Below are 25,977 nucleotides of genomic sequence, written 5' to 3'. Positions count from 1 at the left end.
TATGTCTCAGTTCACCAAGGGACTGGGACGTGATGTGGTGAAAAGAAAATGCGAGGGATGGAATGTTCTGCAGCAGTAAGGATAACATTTGAGAGATATTCCACCTGATGATCACAACTGGGGAAATCCTTTTCTTTGAAGGTCACCAGGGTGGACTAAAGCCCCCAGTCAGTCTTTAACCTGCCATTTGGATGTGCACGTAGGTTGGGTAGGAGTCAACAAATGGGTAGCACATGGGAAATGGTTGTTCAAGTGGGTGTCAGAAAGAACTAACCACTTAGGACAATGGGCGAGCTGGGCAGTGCAGAAGCATAGGTCCAAATGGGAACAGGTGTGTGAGAAGTCGAAAAGGAATGTGGGTGTTCCATTGTTAAGGAGGAGAGGTTAAGTTGATTAAGAAGGTCAGCCAAGAGGGCACCTCTGTGACAGGTTCTGGGAGAACTCCAAATGGGATGACGTGCATTAAAGTCTCAAAGTAGCAAAAATGGGAGAGATAGCTGCCCAATAAGCTTAAGGAAGTCTGCCCTGGTGACATCAAATCATGGAGGGACATAAATGGTACAGAGGGAAGAAGTGAGGTGAGGAAGGAAAAGGGAAACTGCAACAGCTTGAAGATGGGTAGTCAGGGAGATGGGTTGACTACAAACAACATTCCGTATAAGCCGCATGACACCCCCATGAGATGGAATGCCGACCTAAGGGGGGGAAGGTCAAAATGAACCAGGAAGAAATGTGAAAGATCAAAGTGTTCGTGAGGACACAATTTTGTTTCCTGAAGGCAGAGTACAAGGGGACGCTGGGATGCTAAAAGCAGCTGTAAATCCTCTTTGTGGGACCCAAGACTGAATGATCCATTGGAGGAGAGTCATGATGAGGAAGAGATGAAGATGTGCCACCTTGGTGGTTGCTGAATGACAGCCTGTGAAGAGTCTCTGCTACAGGGCACAGAAGGAGGAGGATCCTGCTCCATGGGGTCCACAGAAGCATCAGCTTGTTTGTGCTCTTGGTCTGTGGAGTCCAATGCAGAAAAACAGTTGGTGGTGTGCACTGGTGACACGGATGCCGGCCGGGCTAAGGTATCACACAACACGGCCGAAGAGGATCTTGAAGTCAGCGAAGGAGAAGACCATTTGCCTTAGGTGGACTTCTTTGAGCCTTTCTGGTTAGGAGAGGAAGACTCAGGTGTTGTTTGGCTGGAGGGACGCAGGAAGTCTTCATGGGAATACTACTCCTGTCCTTTCCGGCCTACCAATTGTGCTGCTGGTGGCTTCAACCCTCAAGATGTGAGTCTGATGGTTTGTTGAACAGCTGGATGGGGGGATGGTGATGTTACCTTGACAATGGGTGATTACACAACATCAGAGATGAATCTGGGATCGCATGTCTGGGTGGCCACGTCCTTCACAGAGCAAGGGGTGACAAGAACAGAAGTATAGGTGCCAGATGGGAGAATGCAGGATTTGCAACTAGCCAATAACTTGCAAGCAACTGGGTAAGACGTTTTTTCCTTCCACAAGATCTCTTTGACAACCTGCTCATCTAGATACACGGGACAATACTGAGAGGAGGTGGCATGGTCGCCATTGCAGTTGATACAGTGGGGAGAAGGAGGTGGACAATCGTCCTCATGTGCATCCCTACCACAGGTTACACATTTGGCTAGGTGTCGACAAGATGTTCTAGTGTGCTTGAAATGATGACACCGGTAGCAGCGCATTGGGTTTGCAATGCACGGTCGGACTGTGATGATTTCTTAGCCTGCTTTGATCTTGGAAAAGATCTATCAAAGGTGAGAAAAATAGTGTGGGTGGAAACTAAGGAAGAATCTACCTTTCTCATCAGCTGATGGACTGCAATGACACCCTGATCAGAGATTGGATTTCGGCTTCAGTCAGACCATCAAGCAACCTAGTGCAAATAACACCACAGGAAGAATTCAGAGTTCTATGGCCTCGACACAAACATGATAGCCGTGGAGAAGTGAGGCGGCAATCAGTTGTGCTTGAGAATCAGAAGTAGTCTCCAAAAGCAAAGGAGCATAAATGAGAGCAGGAGTTCACAGGGTTGGCAACTGAATTAACACCTTTCTGAATGATAAACAGATTTACCGTTGCGTAGGACTGACCGTCTTCAGTATGTGAGACCATGAGGAACCGTGGTGCAGCTGGAAGGATCTTTGAATCGTTAGCCTCATTCCATTTATGTTTTGCAGATGTTGACTGTGAAGATAATTGGCTCATTGCGATAAAATCCCCCACAACTGCCAGTGTCTCCGACGGCAAGCTTCTTCCAACTGGGGGGGGGGCGGGAGGGGGGGGGGCTGCTGTCGACTTGGGGCTGGTGGTAATTACGTGAGACCTAGTCACCTGTTACATGTCAGACATGTGGGCTGGGCTTCAGGAGGGCACAGGGAGAAAAAAAAAAGAGGAACCTTAAATGCCAAGGCAGAGGAATTGGAGGAGAAGAGAAACAAAGAAAGGAAAAGGAAGTGAAAAACAGTGATGAGACTGTTCTTATGTCGGAAAGAGACAATCTTTATTGTTACAAATAAAACCCCAGACATGTACCCCAAGGGAGAGGAAAAAAAGAGTAGCACGATGAGAGACATGCAGCACAGAAGGGAAAAGATGCTGCAAAGGGAGGGGCCTCATGGTAGCCAAGCATGAATCCAGTGCCGATCCCCAGGGGGGTGGGGGTTGAGAAGTTCTTGGTAGCTAGGATTCAGCACAGTTTCAGATGAGAGTCAACCACAGAATTGAAAGTAACTGCAGGCGTGCACCAAGGAATTGTGCTCTGCTTCTGCACATGCTACAAGCCATAGAATTGCATGGTAGAAGGTACTTGGAATGATACTATATTTTATGGTTTCATCCTGTACAAACTGTAATTAATTTTATGCCCCCAATGTCTATGACAGCAATACATAGGACTGTCAAGACTCTAGATTCTCAACCAGATACTGGTCCTCGAAATTTTTGTAGTAGGCTTTTGCAGGAAATTCCAGTAAATTTTTAGACAAAGCTAATAGTTTGTACCATTGCTGTTTATGTTTTATATTGACAGGTTGGCATACAATGTTAATAATAACCTTTGACTTTTTGCTAAAGACGCAGTCATCTATCTTGAAGTATTATCTGAAAAGAGTTGCAGTAATATTCAAGCACATCTTAGATAAGAATTAAAAGACTGGCAACTTGCTTTAAATGTTTAGGAATGTAAAACTTTGCAGTTAACATAATCAAAACACACAGCATCCTATGAATACAGTTTCAATGAATCAAAAGTAGAACCAGTCAACTCACAGCAATATCCAAGTGCAATGATATGAAGTGGATTAATCACATAAGGCCAATTGTTAGTAAAACAGGTCACACTTCAGTTCATTGGTGGTATACTTCAAGCAATGAAGACTGCTTAAGAAACAAACGCATGTCTTATACCAGAATACAGCTTACATGTGGGTCCTGTAGGAAGTAATAGCACTGGAGGTTGAATGTCTATGAAGAAGTGGGGCACAAATCATGACATGTGAGAGCTTCACAGAGATGCTGAATTCTTGAGCTGGAAGACAGTGGGAGACAGAGAAATTAAAGCATCAAAGTCTACTTCAAAGTTCCTAGAAGCAATTTTGGGTGAGGTTATAGGAATATATAATACCCCCTACATAGCTCTCCTACAGGGATAGGAAAGACTAGATTACACTAATTACAGTGCCCTTGGTGGCACTTGCTCCTTTTTCCTGCACTTCAAATACAAATTTAATCAGCAGCAGCTCTCATTAACAGTGGTTTGCAGGTTATAGATAATAATGTGAGCTCTGCTGAATGACCTAAATTACACCAGCAGCAATTTAAAAAATTCTTGTTCTCTACACCATGTAATTAAAAATGAATAATTAAATATTATTCACCGACTGTACACAGTAGTAACTCATTGATCATGCTTTAATGAAGTTTTAACAGACTTATTTTCCAATGCTAGCTGAATAGAGACATTGTAGCCAAAAATGTATTTAAAGGCTCACATAGAACTATTTTTATAACACTAAACAATAACATATTCACTGATAACATATAAGGTATAAACTGTAAGCAATGTTGGTATGTTGTTTATAAAGTTATTGAGTTTAACCACAGCAATTTGCAAAAATACTGGGTTCTATTTATTGAGAAGATTTTTAAATTTACACTACTTCTTACTTCATAGCAAAAACGTGCCAAAAACATTCTAAAGTCTAAAATCTTAGTCTCTATATTTTTACCAGCTTGTTTTTCATGTAGAAGCATACATTTTGGACACATAAATATAATGGTGTGGCGAAACAAGCGCTGTATCATTTGAGAGATTAAAGTGAGCGAGTGTGCCGGGACTTACCCCAGTTCACCACTAGAAGAGTCATGTCACCACAACACATCTGTACATAGCACAGAAGTATTGCACCATAATTTAAGAATGAAATTAAAAGTTAAAGTTGTTTTTCCAAATTTTGTCAGCACATAATAATGTTTAAACTGCCAAATCTCAGAATGATCATTTTAAGAAAAAACTAGTGGTGCTAAATAATAAAGCTAGTAACCCAAAAATTGGTCATAATGTGCACATGTATGTCAAAATTAACTGGTTCAAGTCTCAACATGATTAAAGAATTATTTTGGTCAGAATCCATGTTTTTAAGAAAAATTGAAGGCACTAAATACATACAGCAAAAAAAATTTTGCATCACCCCGGTTCCCAGAACTCAGGAAGATTGATGTTGACTGTGGATATTGTATAACAGACACAGCTCCCTTCGACTGTTCAGAGATGTCACTAAACCCACCCAGAGAAGTAAAGTACCACGCATGAGCAGCAAGTATTGAATGGAGCAGGTCCGACAGCCGATCAGTTCCAGTCATTCCACCAGGAAGGAGGTACATGGCTCATGTTGTCTGTAGTTCAACCATGCCTAGACTATCAATACCACAGTTCGATTGTGTCCGCATTGTTACTTTGTGCCAGGAGAGGCTCTCATCAAGGGAAGTGTCCAGGCATCTCTGAGTGAACCAAAGCAATGTTGTTTGGACATGGGGGAGATACAGAGAGACAGGAACTGTCAATAACATGCCTCACTAGGGCTGCCCAAGGGCTACTACTGCAGTGGATAAACGCTACCTATGGATTACGGCTCAGAGGAACCATGACAGCAATGCCACCATGTTGAATAATGCTTTTTGTAAAGCCACAGAATGTCTTGTTATGACTCAAACTGTGCGCAATACGCTACATGCTTCATGATGTGGAACTTCACTCACAGTGTCCATGGCGTGGTCCATCTTTGCAAACATGACAACATGCAGAGTGGTACAGATGGGCCCAACAACATGATGAATGGCATGCTCAGGATTGGCACCACATTCTCTTCACCGATGAGTTTCACATATGCCTTCATCCAGACCACTGTCAGAGACATGTTTGGAGGTATCCCATTCAGGATGACTACCTTAGACACACTGTCCAGCAAGTACAGAAAGGAGAGGTTCCCTGCTGTTTTGGGGTGGGATTATGTGGGGTTGACGTTCACTGCTGGAGGTTATGGAAGACACTGTAATGGCTGTACGATAAGTGAATGCCATCCTCCGATTGATAGTGCAACCATATTAGCAGCATAGTGGTGAGTCATTTGCCTTCATGGACATCAATTCACACCCCCATCATGCACATCTTGTGAATGATTTCCTTCAGGATAACGACATCACTCGACTAGTGGCCAGCATGTTCTCCAGACATGAACACTAGCAAACATGCCTGGGATAGATTGAAAGCAGCTGTTTATCGATGACGTGACCCACCTACCACTCTTAAGGATCTACGCTGAATTGCCATTGAAAAGTGGGGCAATCTGGACCAATAGTGCCTTGATGACCTTAAGGATAGTATACCAAGATGAATACAGGCATGCATCAATGCAAGAGGACGTGCTATTGGATATTCGAGATACCGGTGTGTATAGCAATCTGGACAACCACCTCTGAAGGTCTCACTGTATGCTGTTTGTGGTTTTCATGAGCAATAAAAAGTATGGAAATAATGTTTATGTTGATCTCTATTCAATTTTCTGTACAAGTTCCGGAACTCTCGGAACTGAGGTGATTCAGAACTTTTACTGTGTGTATTCGACTTAGAAACATGAAAATTTGTGTGAAGTTTCAGTTTAGTATAGAAACATTAATTATATAACCCCACTGAGCTACCTCTAATAGTTTCTGGGTAATTTGCTGAAAACTACATTTGGAACAAAAACGTCTTTAACTGTAGTATTGAAATATCTGTTATATTAATGCTAGGAAGTTTTAGTTACAGCATGTGATGAAACATATTCAATAATAGAGCTATAGCAAGTTTCAAGGCCTGGATGTAAATAATAACAAATATAAGATCTCTCTAAGTTGTTCAGAGGTCATGTGGTTCTGTCAGTTCTGTTCTAAAAATTAAAGACAGCAAAGTTTATTTGTAGGTAAGCTAAAACTACTTCTGTGATTTTAACCAACTTAACTACATGCTGACAAAAATTATGAAGATTCTAAATTGATTCACGACAGTGTTCTAAAATATTGTGTGCCCGAGAAAGCAGCTGTTTAGAGGCTGCTACCGTGAGCATAGAGCGGATAACAGCACATGTTCCCTTGGTCATCTGCTGGGCCAGTATATAAATACAGCCCAAGAGGCAAGACTAGTCTTCACATTGCACCCAGCCACCGTAAGACCTGTGTCAGTCACACGCCGGAGTATGCAATGCCTTGGATGTTGTCACAGCTGGACCGCAACTAAACACATGTATTTGGTACAAATAGGAAGTGAAATCTTGAGGATTGTACACCATCCTGGATCACTTAGATTTCATGGAAGTAACTGTTAGTGTGCTACCCATAATGTTAACAAATCTGTGTGGCAAGTGGTGGCAATTATTTTCCACTTTTGTGGCAAACAATTATTTTTTTTATCAGAAGTCAGTGTGAAAGACAATTCAATAGGAACTTACCACAGAGGTCACCTCTGAACTGCTAATAGTGCTGTTTAGGCTAGACAGATTTATTATTAGTATTAAAATAATGAATATTACAATGTGGTGTGTGTGAAACTTTATGAAATACATTTATCAATTAGAACTCAAAATCTTCATTTATAATCATAGTCCGGAGGCCACTGAGAATAGAACCATTTCTTTCAGTGGGCTGGACAAGAATGAGGACTTACAGACTGGGAACTATTGTATGTTCTCCACCTCTTTCTGGCTGACCACAGAACAATATTCTAATATTTCCTCCTATTACTTATGACTGATTATGATTATTATTATTATTGTTAACCCACCACACCACAAGGTTTACAAAATTGTAAGACTAGATTTTTGAAAGATTTGTGTTAAAAAATGCAAACAGTTTGTGTTGTAATGGCACTACTGTTTTGGATAGGAAAAGTCAGTTTTGATGCAATATTTCTGGGCGTGCAAGTTACAGCCAGGCGTGGGCCTGTTTACAGTGAGATACGCTCACCAGCAGTTGCGAAGTAAAAGAGGCCAAAGGGGCGCAGAACTGCCAGAAAAAGTACACACAGGGATTTGCATGGCACAAGTCACAGGCAGAAGGGGACCACTGGCCAACCTAAGTGTTCTGAGTATGGGATGTGGAGCAGCGCGTTTAGCAAAACAGAGGCGGACAGCTGCATATAAATAGGTGCCGGTTCACTAACAAAGCATTCAAGTGTGATAGCTCTCCTGGATGGCAAGGCGTGTCGCACCACTGGCTACACACAGCAGCAGATGGGGCGCCAGCATTGCAGTCCACAGTGGGTCGCTGGTTCGACCCTCTGAAGCCGACGCGGGGTCCTTAGCCAGCCAGCAGTGGGGCACTCGATGGCTTGCTACCATGGGCAGTAGTCTTGGCTCCCAACATGAACTGAAGACATCCAGGGCAAGCGCCGCAGATTCAGCTGCGGGATCATGCGCACTTGTTGCCACCTTGACCCAAGCCACGCATGTGAGAATGCACGGCGCGGGCCACCTTGCAGTTGTCAGCAGGCAGTGCAGGACGAAGGCTGCTGAGTCGGCTGCTGGCACAGCCCTGGTGTCATCATATCACCGCGGCCCTACAAGGCCGACACATTAACAGAGCACTTGACGGGTTGCTGAGGTGGTGTCCTCAGCATTACGGGACCAAGTGACGCAGATCGAGTGGAACACGGCACTGTAGTGGAAACAATAAAACACTTGGAAAGCTCAGACGAGTCTTAATACGGTGCCTTCTACCTCTTCCCACAACATTTGGTGTCAGAATAGTGGACGTCATCTGTACAGTACGACATTTGAGCTCACTGCCTGCATTACAGTCACAAGATGTGATGAGTTTTGACCAGTTTTTTTTTTTTTTTTTTTTTTTTTTTTTAGTGTTGGACATTTTCTTTCTTTTTGTGTTTTTGAGTATGGCTCATGGCAGACCGTTATAGATGTTTTGCGTGGGAATAGTATTTTTTGTTGTCAGAGTAAGTGTTAGTGTATATGGGGCAGTAAGAATCATTTTTTTTTCTCATGGCATTTAATTACTTTTGTATTGATTTGAATATGATGTTACTGAGTATGATACTGAGGTGTAGATTGTTTTGTTTCAGGACTAATGGGGAATGAAAGCAACACAATGGCAGGTTCAGGAATGCATGTTGTGTCGGAACCAGAAGTGGTACGGATTTTGTTGAAAAAGGAAGTACAGTTGACAGCAGACAATACACACTTGAGGAGTGAAACGACATCTAGAAGTGAGCGGGAAACTGCATCGGATCAGTCATTGTTGCCTAGGATGCTGCAGCAGGAGATTGATCCAGCTACTGTGAGTTTGATTATTCTGTTTTCTGGCAAGGCACCTGAGGATGTGCGTTCGTTTGTGAAGGACTTGGAAACTTCAGCTGTGATGAATGGTTGGTCACATGAACAGTTGTTACATTTAGCCAAGAGTAGATTAAAAATGGGTGAAGTGAAGACATATGAAAGATGTTCTGAGGTCATAAGGAAGGCACGACAGATAAAGCAGTTGAAGGAGGGGCTTTTACAAAGGTACAAGAAGCAGAACAGCACTTGGTACTTTAGGGAGAAGTTGAGTACAATGACAAAGAGACAGGGGCAGATGGTAGAGAAATTCGCAGACAGGATAGGAGAAATTAACGAGTACATTTATGAGTTGGGTCAGTGCAGTGAAGCAAGTGGTGTTCTGTTGCAGGAGGCTGATCAAAGGGCACTTGATGTATTTTTGAGGGGTTACCGGTGCATATGTCATGGAAAGTGCGTGAAGGAACTCCGAAAGATTTGTATTCGGCCATTCAGCTGGCAATCCAATGTGACTGAAATAGACGTGGCGTTGGGGGTACGTGATAGATGAACAGTGTTTACATCATGTATAAAAAGTTATAAGTGTGGTTGTACAGGACAAGTGCAGAGGCAATGTACCCAGTCACCGAGGAATAGAGGAACTGGTGGAAATCAGCAATGTGGAGGATGGAAAAGTGGAGTTAGTAGAGGTGGACAACCGTTAAACAGCAGAGGGGGCCCAAGATCCACCTAAGGGAGCTCCTGTTTAATTTCAGTGCTACAAATATGTATGCAGAGGTGAAATGTTCAATGGTAGGATCCATAGGAACTAAAACGTCTAAGATATTGTTGGACACAGGGGCTCAAGTGTCAGTGGCTACTAAGAGTTTAATGGGACGAAGGAAGTTAGAACCCACCACATTATAGCTTGCATGGAGTGGGGGATAAGGAGGTCCCACCTGTGGGGTCAGTGAAAGATGACTTCTGCATAAAGAAAGTCTGATTTGATGCATGCATAGAGGTAATGCTATGGGTAAGTGAGGGCTATGACATGATCCTAGGAGTAGATTTCTTGCATCAACATCATGCCAAAATTGACCTTGGAAAACGAACTGTGGAACTTAGTGGAATGTTATTTCCCTAGGAGAAACTGTTGTCAATGCAGAGATGTCGCGAGGGGCATTCAACACAATGAACAAACCAACTGAACCACGTACATTAGCATTAAGGCTTAATTCGCATGTGTGTGTGTGTGTGTGTGTGTGTGTGTGTGTGTGTGTGTGTGTGTGTGTGTGTGTGTGTGTGTGGTGGCACCAGGAAGTCACTTTGGGGAAGTGTGGCATCAAATCTACCTGTGGGTATGGTATGTGTTATTGAACCATTGGAGGATAATGATTTTTGGATCCATTAGGTTGTTTTGTGAAACATAGTATTGTATGTGTACAAGAGGGAAGCAATGGGTGAGTAGTCCCCGTGAACATGGATAATTTTAGCACTGTAGATGTGAATTTGAGAAAAGGAGTTTTAGTAGCGAATTTGGATGTACGAGATGACAAAGACTGGTGTTCGAGAGGTAGTCGTAGTGATAAACCACTAACTGCCGACAGAACAGCACTGCGTGACAAAATTAAACATTTGAAAGGAGAAAGAGAGCATATGGAAGAATAATTGTGGGAATTTAAGGATTTGTTTTTTCTGCAAGGGCTGTCACCAGCAACTCCATTAGTTCAACATACAATACCAACAGGGAATGAAGCACCTGTTTACTGTAAACCATACAGAATACTGAGGTATTTGCAGCCAATTGTGAAGGATTTAATTGATCAGCAGCTTGTGGACAATATTATAGAGCATAGTAATAGATGCTGGGGAGCAGGCATTGTCATTGTGCCTAAAAAAATCTATGGACGGAAATAAGAAATACAGGTTCCGTTGTGACTACTGATACCTCAATAGTAAGACAGTAACAGACGCAAACCCCATTCCAAACATATCGGAGACTTTGGATCCCTTAGGAAGGTGCCGGTACTTTTCTAGAATTTGACAAGTGGTTATCATCAGTAAGAGGTGGCTCCAGAGGATCATCCAAAAACTGCTTTCTCTACATCTGGAGACCATTACCAGTACATTAGAATTCCATTCGGTTTGAAAAACGCTCTAGCAATGTTTCAGATGTCGTTAGACTGTGTGTTAAGGTGTTTAAACCATGGCAGTGTCTTGTCTATTTGAATGACATAGTATTTTCAGGTAGTATGGAGCAGCATAGACAGCAGTTAAGGGAAGTCTTTATGAGGCTAAGAGCAGCTCGTTTGATGTTGAACATGGAGAAGTGTCATTTTGCATTAGAAGAAGTAAAATATTTGGGTCATTATCAGTAAGAATGAAGTGCAAACAGATCTGAGGTTGGTACAGGCTGCAAGGGATTTTCAGGAACCAATACAGTTAAGGAAGTGCAGTCATTCATCGGAATTTGCAATTTCTATTGGAAGTTCATGAAGGGTTTTGAAGATTTAGCACAGCCGTTGACGCAATTGTTATGGAAGGATGTGAAATTTGAATGGACAGAAGAGTGTCAGAAAGCGTTTGATAAACTGAAAGAAGTGTTAACATCAAGTTTGGTCCTTGTTTCCAGATTTTGAAAAGGAGTTTACACTAGCACGTGATGCATCGAATCAAGCATTAGGGTGCGTTCTTAGTCAGAAAATTGATGAGAAAGAACATCCTGTAGCCTATGCCTTTAGGCAGTTGAATGCATCAGAGGAATTACTCAACAACAGAGAAGAAGGTGATTAGCATAATCTATGGAATCACGTATTTTAAATGTTATTTATATGAGAGAAGATTTCAGGTAGTGACAGATCAAGCTGCATTGAAGTGGTTGTTGAGGTTGAAGGATCTGTCCTCTAGACTCGCTAGATGGGCTGAGAGGCTTAGTGAATTTGACTACGAGGTGGTGCACAAGCCTGGGAAGCAGCACAGTAATGCAGATACACTAAGTAGGAAGGTGGCAAAAATAGAAGTCATAGGTTATGACCTAGTGGTATGGCAAGAATTACAGGATGCTGACAATGATTGTAAATTGTATCGGACACAGCTATAATTTAATATGTATGACAGTCTTCTGTGCAGGTAAACGAAGTTAGGACCAAGGGTTGAAGTGCTAGTGAAGCTGAGGGATGAGGTTTTCAAGGAAGCGCATGATCACATATTATCTGGTCATGGAGGGTGTAGAGTGATGAATAGGAGGTTGGCAGAGAGGTAAGAAAGTGGATGTTGATCAGTATGTCAACAATTGTATACCATGTGTGCAGAGAGCAGATCTGAGTCGGAAACAAATACAGCTACAACAATTGCCGGAAGCGACATGTCCATTCTCTATGTTGGGGATTGAGGTCTTAGGACCTTTCAGGCAAACACCATCAGGGAACAGATTCGTTCTGACAATAACAGACCATTTTTCGGGGTATGTGGAGATGGTGGCTATGCCAAATCAACAGGCAGCAATGGCCACACAAGCATTAGTAAACAACTGGATTTTCAGGTTTGGTGTACCAGAGAAAATTATTATCGACCAAGGAACCAACTTCATGTTTGATTTAATGAAGGAACCGTGTAAATTGTTGAACATTAAGTAGTTCAGGATGAGAGCATTGCATCCACAGGCCAACGGAAGGACAGAATGGGTACAGAAGGACAATCGGGAAGATGCTGAATTTTTATGTGGATTATCATCACCATCAGTGGGATGAGTAATTGAAGCATATTGTATGCACATATAAAGCAAAATTCATATAAATATCGGTTTGTCTTCATATGAGGTAGTGTACCGCCAAAAAATGCCATCACCTTTTGATTTGCTGAGGCTACAAAAGGAAGGCTCAGTGAATATGTACGTCAATTTGCGAGAACAATTCGGGAGGTTTGGAAACGGGTACAAAAGGCAAATACGAAGGCTTTGGAAAGGCAGGAAGATGAAGTGAAGCGGAAAGGAAGTTTACCACAGTATAGAGTGGAGCAATGGGTAACGCTGTCCAGCCCCTATATGCAGAAAGGGAAAACTAAGAAGTTCCTCATGAGGTATCAAGGGCCATACCAAGTTGTTGAAACCACATCCCCCGTTAATGCTAAGCTTCAGCTGTCAACTGACAACGATAGTACACATTGGGCGGTTACAGCCATTTAAGGGCTGCCTGGATGTGATTCTAGGTGTATCACAGGAAGGAAAGAGGAATAAAGAGAGAGTGAATAGAGGTGCTAAGCACAGAGAAAACCATGAAGATAGAGTACAGCAAGAAGGACTGTATGCTTCACGATCCAGAAAGTAGTAGAGTATTTGTAGATTTTTTTGTGTTATGTATCCTTGGGTTTGCGTAGTTTAATTAGGCATTGTATTTTTGTATATGTATTTTCGAGTATAAGCTGCTGGGGACAGCAGTCTTTTTGAAGAGGGAGGAAGGGTGACTGTGATCCCTGTCCTCAGATCACTGAAGTGGGCAGCGTTGAGCAAGTTTGTAGAAGTAAAAACTGAGGAAGCATTGCTGATCTCAGCAATTAACAGCCAGTACGCCAAGATGACAAGGGAGGAATTACAGAGCTGCAATAGAGGGAAGGTAATGGTATGTCCAGCCAAGGACACATGCACGGTGCAGTTATTTCTAGCCAGGAGGGAAGAAATAGCCTGTCGAAGTGGCATCATGGAGCCAATATTGAGGTTGCAACGGGTCAGGATGCATTGAATCTTCTGCACTTACAAAAAATTAATAGTAGTAGCAAGTTGTTTTGAGTAGGGAGTATTTGCTGAAGCGCAACTTATAGAGCATGAGGGGAGCGGAATTTTAATCAATGGAAGAACTGCGTGTAACATAACAGGACCACCCTTCCACCTACCAGTGTCAATTTCAGGAGTCACACAATTGAATGTTACACAGCCACAGCTCTATTGGCCAGAAGCCACTATAGGGTTTTTGCCAAGGCAGAACCTGACCTTGTGAAATCAAACCCTGGATCCAGGTCTGTTGGGATCCATAAACCAGTTCATTTTACAGCAAGAGGGGTACATATCAACCTAACAGCTTATGTAGCATGTCGCTCAGTATAGGGAAAGGCAACAGCAAATAACAATCATTTTGAGCACCTCTGTGCCAAATGTCTTCACAGCCTTAATTTTGTTGCATGTTGTTTTCATTCTGATTCAGGCAGAGAGCCAATTCCAAGAGGGAACCAAGGGTAGTCCAAGTTCCAGTGGATTGGATACAGAGGGCGTGAGACGAGTAGGTAAGGGGTTGATCAAGCAGTGGTCGTCCAGTAACGAATTTTTACATTTTGTTTCATTTCATGTGTTTTAAGGGGCACTAGACCACATTTAAGTTTTCTAAAAGTAAGGAAATATGTCATAGCTGCTGACCCAAACAAGTTAAGAGTTAGTGAAATGTCGACCAGGGGACTGGGTCTTTCCGAAGAGGGGAATAATGTGGAAGCACTACCGTTTGAGATAAAAAATGTCAGTTTTGGTGCAATACTTTTGAGCATGCAAGTTACATCCAGGTGTGGGCCTGTTTACAGTGAGTTACACTCACCAGCAGTTGCGAAGTAAAATAAAGGTCACAGGGGTATAGAACCACTAGGAAAAGTGCATGCAGCAGCTTGCATGGTGCAAGTCACAGGCAGAAGGGGCCCACGGGTCAACCTAAGTGTTATGAGTATGTGATGCAGAGTGGTGCGTTTAGCAAAACAGAGGGACACAGCCCCATATAAACTGGTGCTGGTTCACTAACAAAGCATTCAAGTGTGGCAGCTCTCCTGGACAGCGGGACGTGTCACACCACAGGCTACACACAGCAGCAGATGGGGCGCCAGGGTTCCAGTCCATTGCGGGTCGCTGGTTCGCCCTTCTGAGGCCGATGCAGGTTCCATAGCCAGCCAGTGGTGGGCCACTCAATGGCTCGCTACTGTGGGCAGTCATCTTGGCTCCCAGCATGTACCGTAGATGTCCAGGGTGAGAGCCGCAGATACAGCTGCAGGTTATGGGCGCTTGTTGTTACCGTGACCCAAGCCCTGCCAGCGAGGACGCATGGTGTGGGCCATATTGCAGTTGTCAGCGGGCGGTGCTGAGGCAGTGCAGGATGAAGGCTGCTGAGTCGGCTGCCGGCACAGCCCTGACATTGTCATATCACCGCAGCCGTGCAAGGCCGACACATTAACAGAGCGCTTGATGCACTACTAAGTGGCGTCCTCAGCATTGCAGGACACAGTGACACAGACTGAGGGGAATGCGGCACTGTAGTTGGAAACAATAAAGCATTCAGAAAGCTCAGACATGTCTTAATACGGTGACTTCTACCTCTTCCCACTACAGTGTTTAATGAGAGAGTGTTTTTTGGGTAGTAATTTAGATTACTAAACAGCTAAAATGGTCACCCAGTACTAGTTGCAGGTTGCCTATCTAACAGCTTCTATGTGTGACAAAAATTTGATGTCCAGTATTTTGTACATAGAGGAACCTCACTAATCCATCCCCTGTGGGATAAGGAGTATCGTTACAACACAAAGACAGTTGAATTATCAGAAAAACACTTTTATTGTCCAGTATCATCACAGTTCAGTGTAGTACGACTTTAATTTTCAGCTGAAAATACTGCCTGAAGTATTGTTTCACATAAAAACAGTAACAAAATGAAAATGAAATGTTGATATTTTAAGAAATCTTATACGGAAGTGTAATGTATAGTAGTTCCTATACTGTAAAGTACATCGATCATACATAAGATATTGTTATCGTGAGTGAAAGTTTAACACCTGTACATACTGTATTACAGTGCTGCATTAACACACAACTGATATGCACTTGTTTATATGTTTAAAATAGAGAAACCAAAGAGTAAAATATATTCTGCTCTTAAACATGACAAAAAAGGCCTGTGATGTTCTTTCGGTTAGCAGATAACAATCTTAATTTTTCCATGACATTGTGCTATTTCCTATTCAAAAAATGTCTATTAGACTAGACCCAGAGATAGGTTTGATGTTCTGAGGTGCTATATCAAGTGCATTTGAAGCAACAGTATGTAATACTTGACCCATAGGTTCATTGTCATTATCATATTTCTCATTCTCATCAGTTGTTCGAGTTACTGTGTGAATAATTTGGTCATCAGTTAATTATTCTTTCACTGTGCAGTCAGTGTCAGCTGTACTGATCCATTCACTTACATCACTGGGTTCAACATCTGGTTGTGAAGTTTGCAAATCCTTCAAAATCAGTGGAGCATCTACATTCTGACTCATCATTTACTGCACGAGCTGTTTCATTTTGATTCACTTCACTCATTTTTTTCTCATGTTCTATTTTTATTTTCATTCCTTTTTGGCCACAGTTTGTGCCAAGACTTTTCAAGCACTGATGCTGGCATTTGTTCCCAAGATTCCACAATCGCATAAATAACATCTTTTATATTTATTGATTTCATAGCTTTAAACAAACTACTTCCTTCTTGCGTCCTCTTTCTAATTCATCCAATCTATTTTCAACATCATCTCTTCAAGCACTCAACCATCTGATCAATGGGTTGGATTAGATATGTTAGACTGGCAGGAAGAAATTAAGCTTCTATTTCACATTCATCAAGTTCATGGTCAGATGGATGAGATGTTGCATTGTTATGTATCACTATGGCACCTTCATGTAGTTTTTGTTTTGTTTTGTTTTGTTTTGTTTTGTAATGGCAGAGATGAATTGGTCATAAAATCATTCCTTAAAGAGGCTGGATTCCATCCAAGATGACTTTTGATTATGGTAACATACAGATAGTGACACCATATTAATGTTTTTGAACACCCTTAGTTTTTCTGCATTTCTGATCACAAACAATAGCACCTTGTGATGCCATTAGTGTTATTACAGTGAGCTACATTTGCCAAGTTTCATACCTGTTACAGAGTAGTTTTGTGCTGCGAAAGTTCTTCTGTCGTCGTAAGTGCCGTCTACTTCACATCTCCTGTGCAGCAAGCTACGTAAATTTAAGTATTAACTGTGTTTTTCTTACTTGTCACTTCTTTTTCTGTGCGTTTTTGCTTTCAGGGAGTTTTAATTTTCGAGTACTAATAATAGTGTTCCATAGATTTCGGGTTTGCTTTTGAATACAGTCCAGAGACAGTTAGTGCTTATTTTCATTGTTTCCAACAAGAAGTGTCTAGTAACCACAGTTTAGTCAGCTATCAGCCACCTTTAGTGAATTAGCAGTGTAGTTAAAAGTTGATTGCTTAACTCTCTACAGTAAATTGTTGATTTCTTAGGACGGATAGGATGTGTGACTGATGTGTACGGACGCAGGAGGAGCTGGCCACTGTTCGCGAACAGCTGAACGTGCTGATGGCTGCAGTCAGTTGTCTTTAGGCTGCTGCCTCGCAGTGTAGCAGCAGTGAGGAGTCTGTTGCATCGCATGGTACACGCCAGGTGTTACGTGCTTCACCCACGGTCCCTGCTGTCGAGACATCTTCGCAGGTACTGGGCGTGGTTGGGCCACTCTCTCCCCAAGGGGAGTGGTGGGTTCAACGGCATTCACATCGCACGAGGTAGAGGGTCAGTGTGGAGGCTTGCCATGTGGCATCACCCACTCTGCTGCCTGTGGGTGGACATGTGGCTGCTCCATCAGCAAAGTCCGAGCAGGCACATGCGTTTATTAGTGATTGGGAGCTCCAATGTTAGGCAGGTGATGGAGCCCCTTAGGGAAATAGTGCAAAGGTTTGGGAAGAAGGCCAGTGTTCACTGTCTGCTAGCCAAGGGGGTCTCATCCGAGATGTGGAGGAGGCACTGCCGGTAGTGACAGAGAGCACTGTGTGCACCCGACTGCAAATTGTTGCTCATGTCGGCACCAATGACTCCTGCCGTCTGGATTCAGAGGTCATCCTCAGATCATACAGGCAGTTGGAGTTGGTGAAGGTGGAATGCCTCGCTCACTGGGTGGAATCTGAACTAACTAATTGTAGTGTCGTTCCCAGAACTGATCATGGTCCTATGGTTTGGAACTGAGTGGAAGGCTTAAACCAGATACTCAGATGATTCTGCGGAGATCTGGGGTGCAAATTCCTTGACCTCCTACTATCGGGTGGAGAAACATAGGGTCCCCCTGAATAGGTAAGGTGTGCACTACGTGCAGGAAGGGGCTACAAGGGTAGTGGAGTATGTGTGGAGTGCACATGTGGGTTTTTTAGGTTAGAGAATTCCCTCCCTAGGCCTGACAAGATGCCTCCTGAGATGTGACAAGGTAGCAGTAAGCAAAACACAACAGGGAATGACAATATTAATGTGGCAATAGTAAACTGTAGGAGCCTCTATAGAAAGGTCCCAGAACTGCACTCATTAATAAACAGTCACAATGCCCACATAGTGCTAGGGACGGAAAATTGGTTAAAACCAGGTGTAAACAGTAATGAAATTCTAAACTCAGATTGGAATGTGTACTGCAGAGAGAGGCTGGACAGTGAAGCGGGAGGCACGTTTATAGCGATAAAAGGTGCAATAGTATCGAAGGAAATTGATGGTGATCCGAAATGTGAAATAATTTGGGTGAAGGTCACAGTTAAAGCAGGCTCAAACATGGTAATTGGATGTCTCTATACACCCCCTGGCTCAGCAGCTGTTGTGGCAGAACACCTGAAGGAAAATTTGAAAAACATTTCGAGGAGATTTCCCGACCATGTAATAGTTTTGGGTGGAGATTGTAATTTATCAGATATAGACTGGGAGACTGAAACGTTTATAACAGGTGGCAGGGACAAAGAATCCAGTGAATTTTTTTAAAGTGCATTATCTGAAAGCTACCTTGAGCAGTTAAACAGAGAACCGACTCCTGGCAATAACATATTAGTCCTTCTGGTGACAAATGGACTGAACTATTTGAAACAGTTAACGCAGAGAAGGGGGATCAGTGATCATAAAGTGGTTACAGCATTGGTGATTTCAGCCGTAAATTGAAATATTAAAAAAGGTAGGAAGATTTTTCTGTTTAGCAAAAGTGACAAAAAGCAGATTTCAGAGTACTTGACAGCTCAACACAAAAGTTTTATCTCAAGTACAGTTTGTGTTGAGGATCAGCGTACAAAGTTCAAAACCATTGTATAATATGCATTAGGTGAGTATGTCCCAAGCAAGATCATAAGAGATGGAAAAGAGCCACCATGGTACAACAACCAAGTTAGGAAACTGCTATGGAAGCAAAGGGAACTTCACAACAAACATGAACATAGCCAAAGCCTTGCAGACAAACAAAAATTACACAAAGCAAAATGTAGTGTGAGGAGGGGAATGCGAGAGGCATTCAACAAATTCAAAATTAAAGTTCTATGTACTGACTTGGCAGAAAATCCTAAGAAATTTTGGTCCGATGTCAAAGCTGTAAGTGGATCAAAACAAAATGTCCAGACACTCTATGACCAAAATGGCACTGAAACAGAAGATGGCAGACTAAAGGCCGACATACTAAATGTCTTTTTCCATAGCTGTGTCGCAGAGGAAGACTGCACTGTAGTTCCTTCTCTACATTGTCACACAGATGACGAAATGGTAGATACCGAAGTAGATGACAGAGGGATAGAAAAACAATGAAAATCACTCAAAAGAGAAAAGGCCGCTGGACCTGATGGGATACTAGTTCGATTTTACACAGAGTACACGAAGGAACTTGACCCCCCCTTCTTGCACCGGTGTACTGTAGGTCTCTAGAAGAGCATAGCATTCCAAGAGATTGGAAAAGAACACAGGTCATCCCCGTTTCCAAGAAGGGACGTCAAACAGATGTGCAGAACTTATAGATCTATATCTCTAATGTCAATCAGTTGTAGAATTTTGGAAAATCCATTATGTTCTAGTATAATGACTTTTCTGGAGAATAGAAATCTACTCTGTAGGAATCAGCATGGGTTTTGAGAAAGACGATCACGTGAAACCCAACTCGCGCTATTCGTCCGTGAGACTCAGGGGGCCATAGACATGGGTTCCCAGGTAGATGCCAATGTTTGACTTCCGCAAGGTGTTTGCTACAGTTCCCCACAGTCTTTAATGAACAAAGTAAGAGCACATGGACTATCAGACCAATTGTGTGATTGGATTGAAGAGTTCCTAGATAACAGAACGCAGCATGTCATTCTCAATGGAGAGAAGTCTTCCGAAGTAAGAGTGATTTCAGGTGTGCCGCAGGGGAGTGTTATAGGACCGTTGCTATTCACAATATATATAAATGACCTTGTGGATAACCTCGGAAGCTCACTGAGGCTATTTGCAGATGATACTGTAGTATACTGAGAGGTTGTAACAATTGAAAAATGTACTGAAATGCAGGAGGATCTGCAGCAAATTGACGCATGGTGCAGGGAATGGCAATTGAATCTCAATGTAGACAAGTGTAATGTGCTGTGAATACATAGAAAGATCGTTTATCATTTAGATACAATATAGCAGGTCAGCAACTGGAAGCAGTTAATTCCATAAATTATCTGGGAGTAGGCATTAGGAGTGATTTAAAATGGAATGTCATATAAAGTTGATCATTGGTAAAGCAGATGCTAGACAGATTCATTGGAAGAATCCTAAGGAAATGCCATCCGAAAACAAAGGAAGTAGGTTACATTACACTTGTTCGCCCACTGCTTTAATACTACTCATCGGTGTTGGATCCATACCAAATAGGGTTGACAGAGGAGATAGAGAGGATGGAGAGCAATGCGCTTCATTACAGGATCATTTAGTAATCACAAAAGCAATACAGAGATGATTGATAAACTCTAGTGGAAGACTCTGCAAGAGAGATGCTCAGTAACTTGGTACGGGCTTTTGTTGAAGTTTTGAGAACATACCTTCACCAAGGAGTCAAGCAGTATAGTGCTCCCTCCTACATATATCTCAAAAAGAGACCATGAGGATAAAATCAAACAGATTAGAACCCACATGGAAGCATACCGACAATCTTTCTTTCCATGCACAATACGAGACTGGAATAGAAGGGAGAACCAATAGATATACTCAAGGTACCCTCTGCCGCACACCTTGAGGTTGCTTGCAAATTATGGATGTAGATGCAGATGTAGATTGAAGCACAGTCACAAACCACTGTCTAAAATTTCATTTTCTAAGCGTTTGAGTTTCCCTGCTACAAGCAGCATCACATGTTTATGTTTAGCTGATGCCATAGTTGAGTTTTTTACACTTCAATGTGCAAGATGAACACTGTCACTAATTTATAAAACAAATGCATGCATATTAACACTTCCTGATTGACCTAGTCACAAGTTATTTCATACTAAAACAGATTTAACTACTGCACCTCTAAAAGGTCAACTCCATGCTGATCCATATTGCAGATGAGTCATTTCGAAGTCCAGACTAACACCAGAAATGATGTGTAGCAATCTATTATTTTCATAATACTGTCATTATTACATCCTGGATTTTGCTTTGTTTGATTTTGTATCACAAAATTTATTGCTATAGGCTTAGAAGTACCACAGTTGTGATTTATTGTACATTACTACTTCCCCCTGTTACCTCTTGTAAATGCTGCATTATTCATTCATTCATTCATTCATTCATTACCCATTCATTCATTCATTCATTCATTCATAGTAGCAACTTTTTTCCTTCTTCAAAATATACTAGCTGGCAAGGTAACAATTTTCCAGATAATTTTGTAATGTAAAATTTAGACTCTGTAAGCATAAATAGTTAACATCAGTGTAGTGAAGTTTTAGTACAAGACACTAAAGCATGTACACTAATTTATAAAAATTGTTTTGTTTAAATTCTAAATGAATTTCATATTCCTCAATTTAATTCAGTAACAGTGCCAACATTATCCTCCTCAAGGTTTTCACAATGTGATCCAAAAGCACAATGCATGAATATACACAGGGTAATTATGGGAGCTAAGGCAAATATGTCAGCTGAATTGTGCTCTGTGTACTCACAATAGACAAAAATAATTTTGATATAGACAACTTCATAGACTAGTGCTCAGTTACCCATACTGAGGCAAAGCTCTTCAACAATGTGCCATCTATAGGAACATGAAAACAGAATCCTCTACAAGTTCAGAAGACAACATGCCTCAGTATCCACTTCTCCTACGAATTATTTTATTATGTAGATTCAAATTCCTGTTGGTCATATGGCAAATAGCAGTCTCCATTGTAAAGATGGATGACAAAAAGCAGAATATTGTCAACAGTCTTCTGTCATTGAAGGTGTAGTTGTTGAAGAATACTGCAGTACTAACATACAAATACTGAACTACCAGTATGACAAACAATAGCTGTTTAACATATATGAAAAAGTTATGGACAGTGGAGAGAGTGTACAACAAGTAGCAGTCCACAGACCTTACAATTTTACTGACCCTCAAAATACGCAGCACAATCTACATTGGCTTGGTCTGCTGTTGTGAAAAGGCATCTGTGCTCTGCACCAACACCAGACATGCTATGTGAATTGACAAAGCAAGTAGTCTGAGAATATTTTGTACAATAGCTCCATTGTGAAAGACACCATTCTCGCATCAGTGTATGTTGTTCGAATGGTTCAAATGGCTCTAAGCACTATGGGACTTAACACCTGAGGTCATCAGTCTCCTAGACTTAGAACTACTTAAACCTAACTAACCTAAGGACATCACACACATCCATGCCCGAGGCAGGATTTGAACCTGTGACCGTAACAGCAGCGCGGTTCCAGACTGAAGCGCCTAGAACCGCTCGGCCACTGCAGCCGGCAGTATGTGTTGTAAAGTAAGTTCTATTTCATTGTTTTAAATAAAAATGTCTGGAAAAAGGTGCTTTGTTTAGAATAAACATCTGCCTTCAAAATGGCATAAATATTAGGTTTAATTTTTTGGAGTGTATTTTGCCACTTCAACTTTTATTACTGGGTTTCAGCTAAGTCCACCAAGAAATTTCCAGGAATTGCAATTTTACATCTGGAATACTTCATTAACTGATGTATTATTCTAATAACAGCATACACTTTTCATACAGAAATATTGGGGCTACAGACAAACATTGGGTTCCTGGAAAGATTACATTTCAAGATTTAGATACTTTAGAATTCTAATGACAATAATTTTGAATAGGAATATTTTTTTAATTACACCATTTTCAGAGAAGATAAAATGTTCCTTATAAAGAAGGAAGCGAGAGTTTTCAATTAAGCTATGTCATCCTAAAACAAATAATTATTAGTGGGCTGAAATTTTCAAGTGCATGTGGTTTAGACAAATCACAAATTTTGAACATTTCTTTTCAGGAACTGTTACTGAAACTTATCAGCTGCATGTAAATTATACACTCAGTAATAAGACTTAGAAAAAATGTGACTTTGAAAAGAACTTTGAGATTTCATGTATACGAGGTGTGGCTAGAAAAAAACTAGACTAGTACTGGTGAAACAATAAAACGAATGCAATAAGGCTGAAAGTCGCGTGGCCTGTCACGTGACTCTCGCTCCGCCTACTGCTCGAGTTTCATCTGCCTCCTGCACTCAGTCTGCCCGTGGCGTCTGTTTTAAGTAGTTGACGTTTTGTCTGTGTGTCGGAAAATGTTGAGTGTACAGAAAGAACAGCATGTTAACATCAAATTTTGTTTCAAACTAGGAAAATCTGCAAGTGAAACGTTTGTAATGTTACAACAAGTGTACGGCGATGATTGTTTATCGCGAACACAAGTGTTTGAGTGGTTTAAACGATTTAAAGATGGCCGCGAAGACACCAGTGATAATGTTATTACTTGCGATGAATCGTGGTTTTTTACTTACGATCCCGAAACTAAACGCCAATCGATGCATTGGAAAACTCCTGGTTCTCCACGACAAAAAAAAAGCACGAATGTCAAAATCGAAATTCAAGGCAATGATGATTGTTTTTTTGACATCAAAGGGATTGTGCACATTGATTGGGTACCAGAGGGACAAACAGTGAATCAGCATTACTACATTAGCGTCCTGGCTACCCTGCGTGAGCGAGTATGGAGAAAATGGAACGATTTGTGGAGAAAAAAGTCATGGATCCTTCACCAAGACAATGCCCCAGCTCACAGTGCATTGTCAGTGAAGACGTTTTTGGCAAAACACAACATTCCCATCTTAAATCATCCACCCTACTCACCTGATTTGGCCCCCTGTGACTTTTTTCTTTTCCCTAAAGTCAAGTCAGCTTTGAAAGGAACTAGATTTGAGACTGTTGGAGCAGTAAAAGAAAAAGCGACGGAAGCAATGTATGGACTTACCGAAAATGATCTGCAGCATTGCTATGAACAGTGGAAAATTCGTATGGAGCGGTGTAGAAACCGAGGAGGAGAGTACATTGAAGGAGATAACATGAAATTGTAAATAATTGTAAATAAATGTTTTTTCCAGTATCAGTCCGGTTTTTTTCTAGCCGCACCTCGTATATGGTATATGTATTTAACATGGAAAGGAGACCCAAAAAGAAGAAGAAATATTTTTTTATATTAGGGCTGATATAGCAAGTGGAGCTACACCACCTGGCTAATTTCACAGTAACTGGCAGCTGCCATAACTTCATGGATCAAAAGCATTTTCTGATCCAGTGATCTTCCTTAGAAGTAGTCAGTGGGGGTTGAATAAGGTAAACAGGGTGGACATTTGAACACTCAAATCACATCACCATCACCATCACCACCGCTACTACTACTACTACTACTACTACTACTATTACAGTAGTAGGTGCACTGATTTCATGAATGCTCCTTGCCACATGTTATTTTCATCCCTTTGGTTCGAAAGACTTTGGTAGCCTTTGCTTATCATTGTTTCACACTTTGGAAGGAGATCAAGGTTAAAAAAACAATTTTGAAACCAAAGAGACAAAGACCACAACGATTTCCATTTGATTAAACTGACTTCACTATTTTTTCTTAGGCCCCAGCTTCCTGAGACTAATCTGTTTGCTGGTTTGATCTGGACAGAAATTGGAGGATTCATGTCACATTCATCATAACTAACCAGAATACAAAATGCATAGAATTTTTTGCAAATATAGTGAGGACTTCATTGTTCATTAGTTTTTAGTACACATTCAGCAAGTGTCACACCTTTCTTGCACAAAGCTTTCTCATAGTTAATTGTGCATATAAAATGTCCCCAGTTTTGTTTGATATCTATGGTGCCATCTATTTCATTGATCTTTTATTTCTGATTGTCCAATTCCATTACGCACACTTCATTTATGGTCATATTGTTATTTTTAGACAGCTATATTACCACTATATTACAGTCTCAAGCTATTTCTAATAAGATAGGCTGCAACAAGAAAATGAATCTCTTACCGTTCCAAGAATGCTTTCCACAGAAAAATGTACTTTCCCTCACAATTTCCTTCAGTGTACAAATGTGTCAAAAGCTGGAAAGCATTTAACTTCTCATTATTTTCACTGCAAAGACATAATTCCAAACTACTTATTACTGGTGCAATACTATTTGGAATTAGCTTGTGCAGCTTCTTAATTAGATTAAAGACATCAATATTAACTACAAAATCATTTTCTGGAATTGGGCCAGCATGTAGTCGTAAATGCACAACCTGCAACAGAAATTCAGAAATGAAAGAATGCAAAGGAATTTTGTGCTGCTGTTGATAATAGTTCTTCCAGTATTCCTCACAACAGCACCCTGGTTAGATTAAAATTTCAGAGAGCAGTTGTTCAAAGATGAACATATGAACAGTGCAATTAAAATCTCAAATGAAAATGAGGAAAATCACACAAAAATAATGATGGTGAAGGGAGTTTTATGTTAATGGAGTTTATTGCCAGAAGGTTGTGATATGTCCAGTATCTTAGAAATATGTTACATTTGTGTGTATGAGCATTCACATCTATTAGTACTAACACAACATGAACTGAAAAGCAGTAAAACTGTATCACAAATTACAGGGTTATGCATGAGCAATTAGTTACTAGTTATTGCAGGTAACTACACAAAGGGTGGATAATGGCAGTATTTGTTAATGAACGTGTTCCATTTAAAAAACTCTCATATTTTTGACACCATACGAAAGAAGGAACAACTGAAAAAGCTGGTGTTGTGAAACAGATAAATACTCAATTACATTAGCTAAATAAAGCTAATGGGTTGTACCATCCAT

The 25,977-nt window shown here is 41.3% G+C and overlaps 1 protein-coding gene across 1 annotated transcript in view; it reads right to left on the bottom strand.

Moving 5' to 3' along the window:
- The window catches only part of LOC124613763, a 195,103-nt gene that overhangs the window by 61,794 nt on the left and 107,332 nt on the right, over positions 1–25,977 (bottom strand). Inside the window, exon 7 of the mRNA XM_047142479.1 lies at positions 25,160–25,413. Within this exon, the coding sequence (XP_046998435.1) occupies positions 25,160–25,413 (254 nt within the window). The remainder of the gene's footprint in view (positions 1–25,159; positions 25,414–25,977) is intronic.

The sequence above is a fragment of the Schistocerca americana genome, chromosome 4, assembly GCF_021461395.2.
Source record: "Schistocerca americana isolate TAMUIC-IGC-003095 chromosome 4, iqSchAmer2.1, whole genome shotgun sequence".
Lineage (NCBI taxonomy): Eukaryota > Metazoa > Arthropoda > Insecta > Orthoptera > Acrididae > Schistocerca > Schistocerca americana.
Note: the sequence above shows the minus strand (reverse complement) of the source record. Positions and strands in the feature narration are given on the sequence as shown.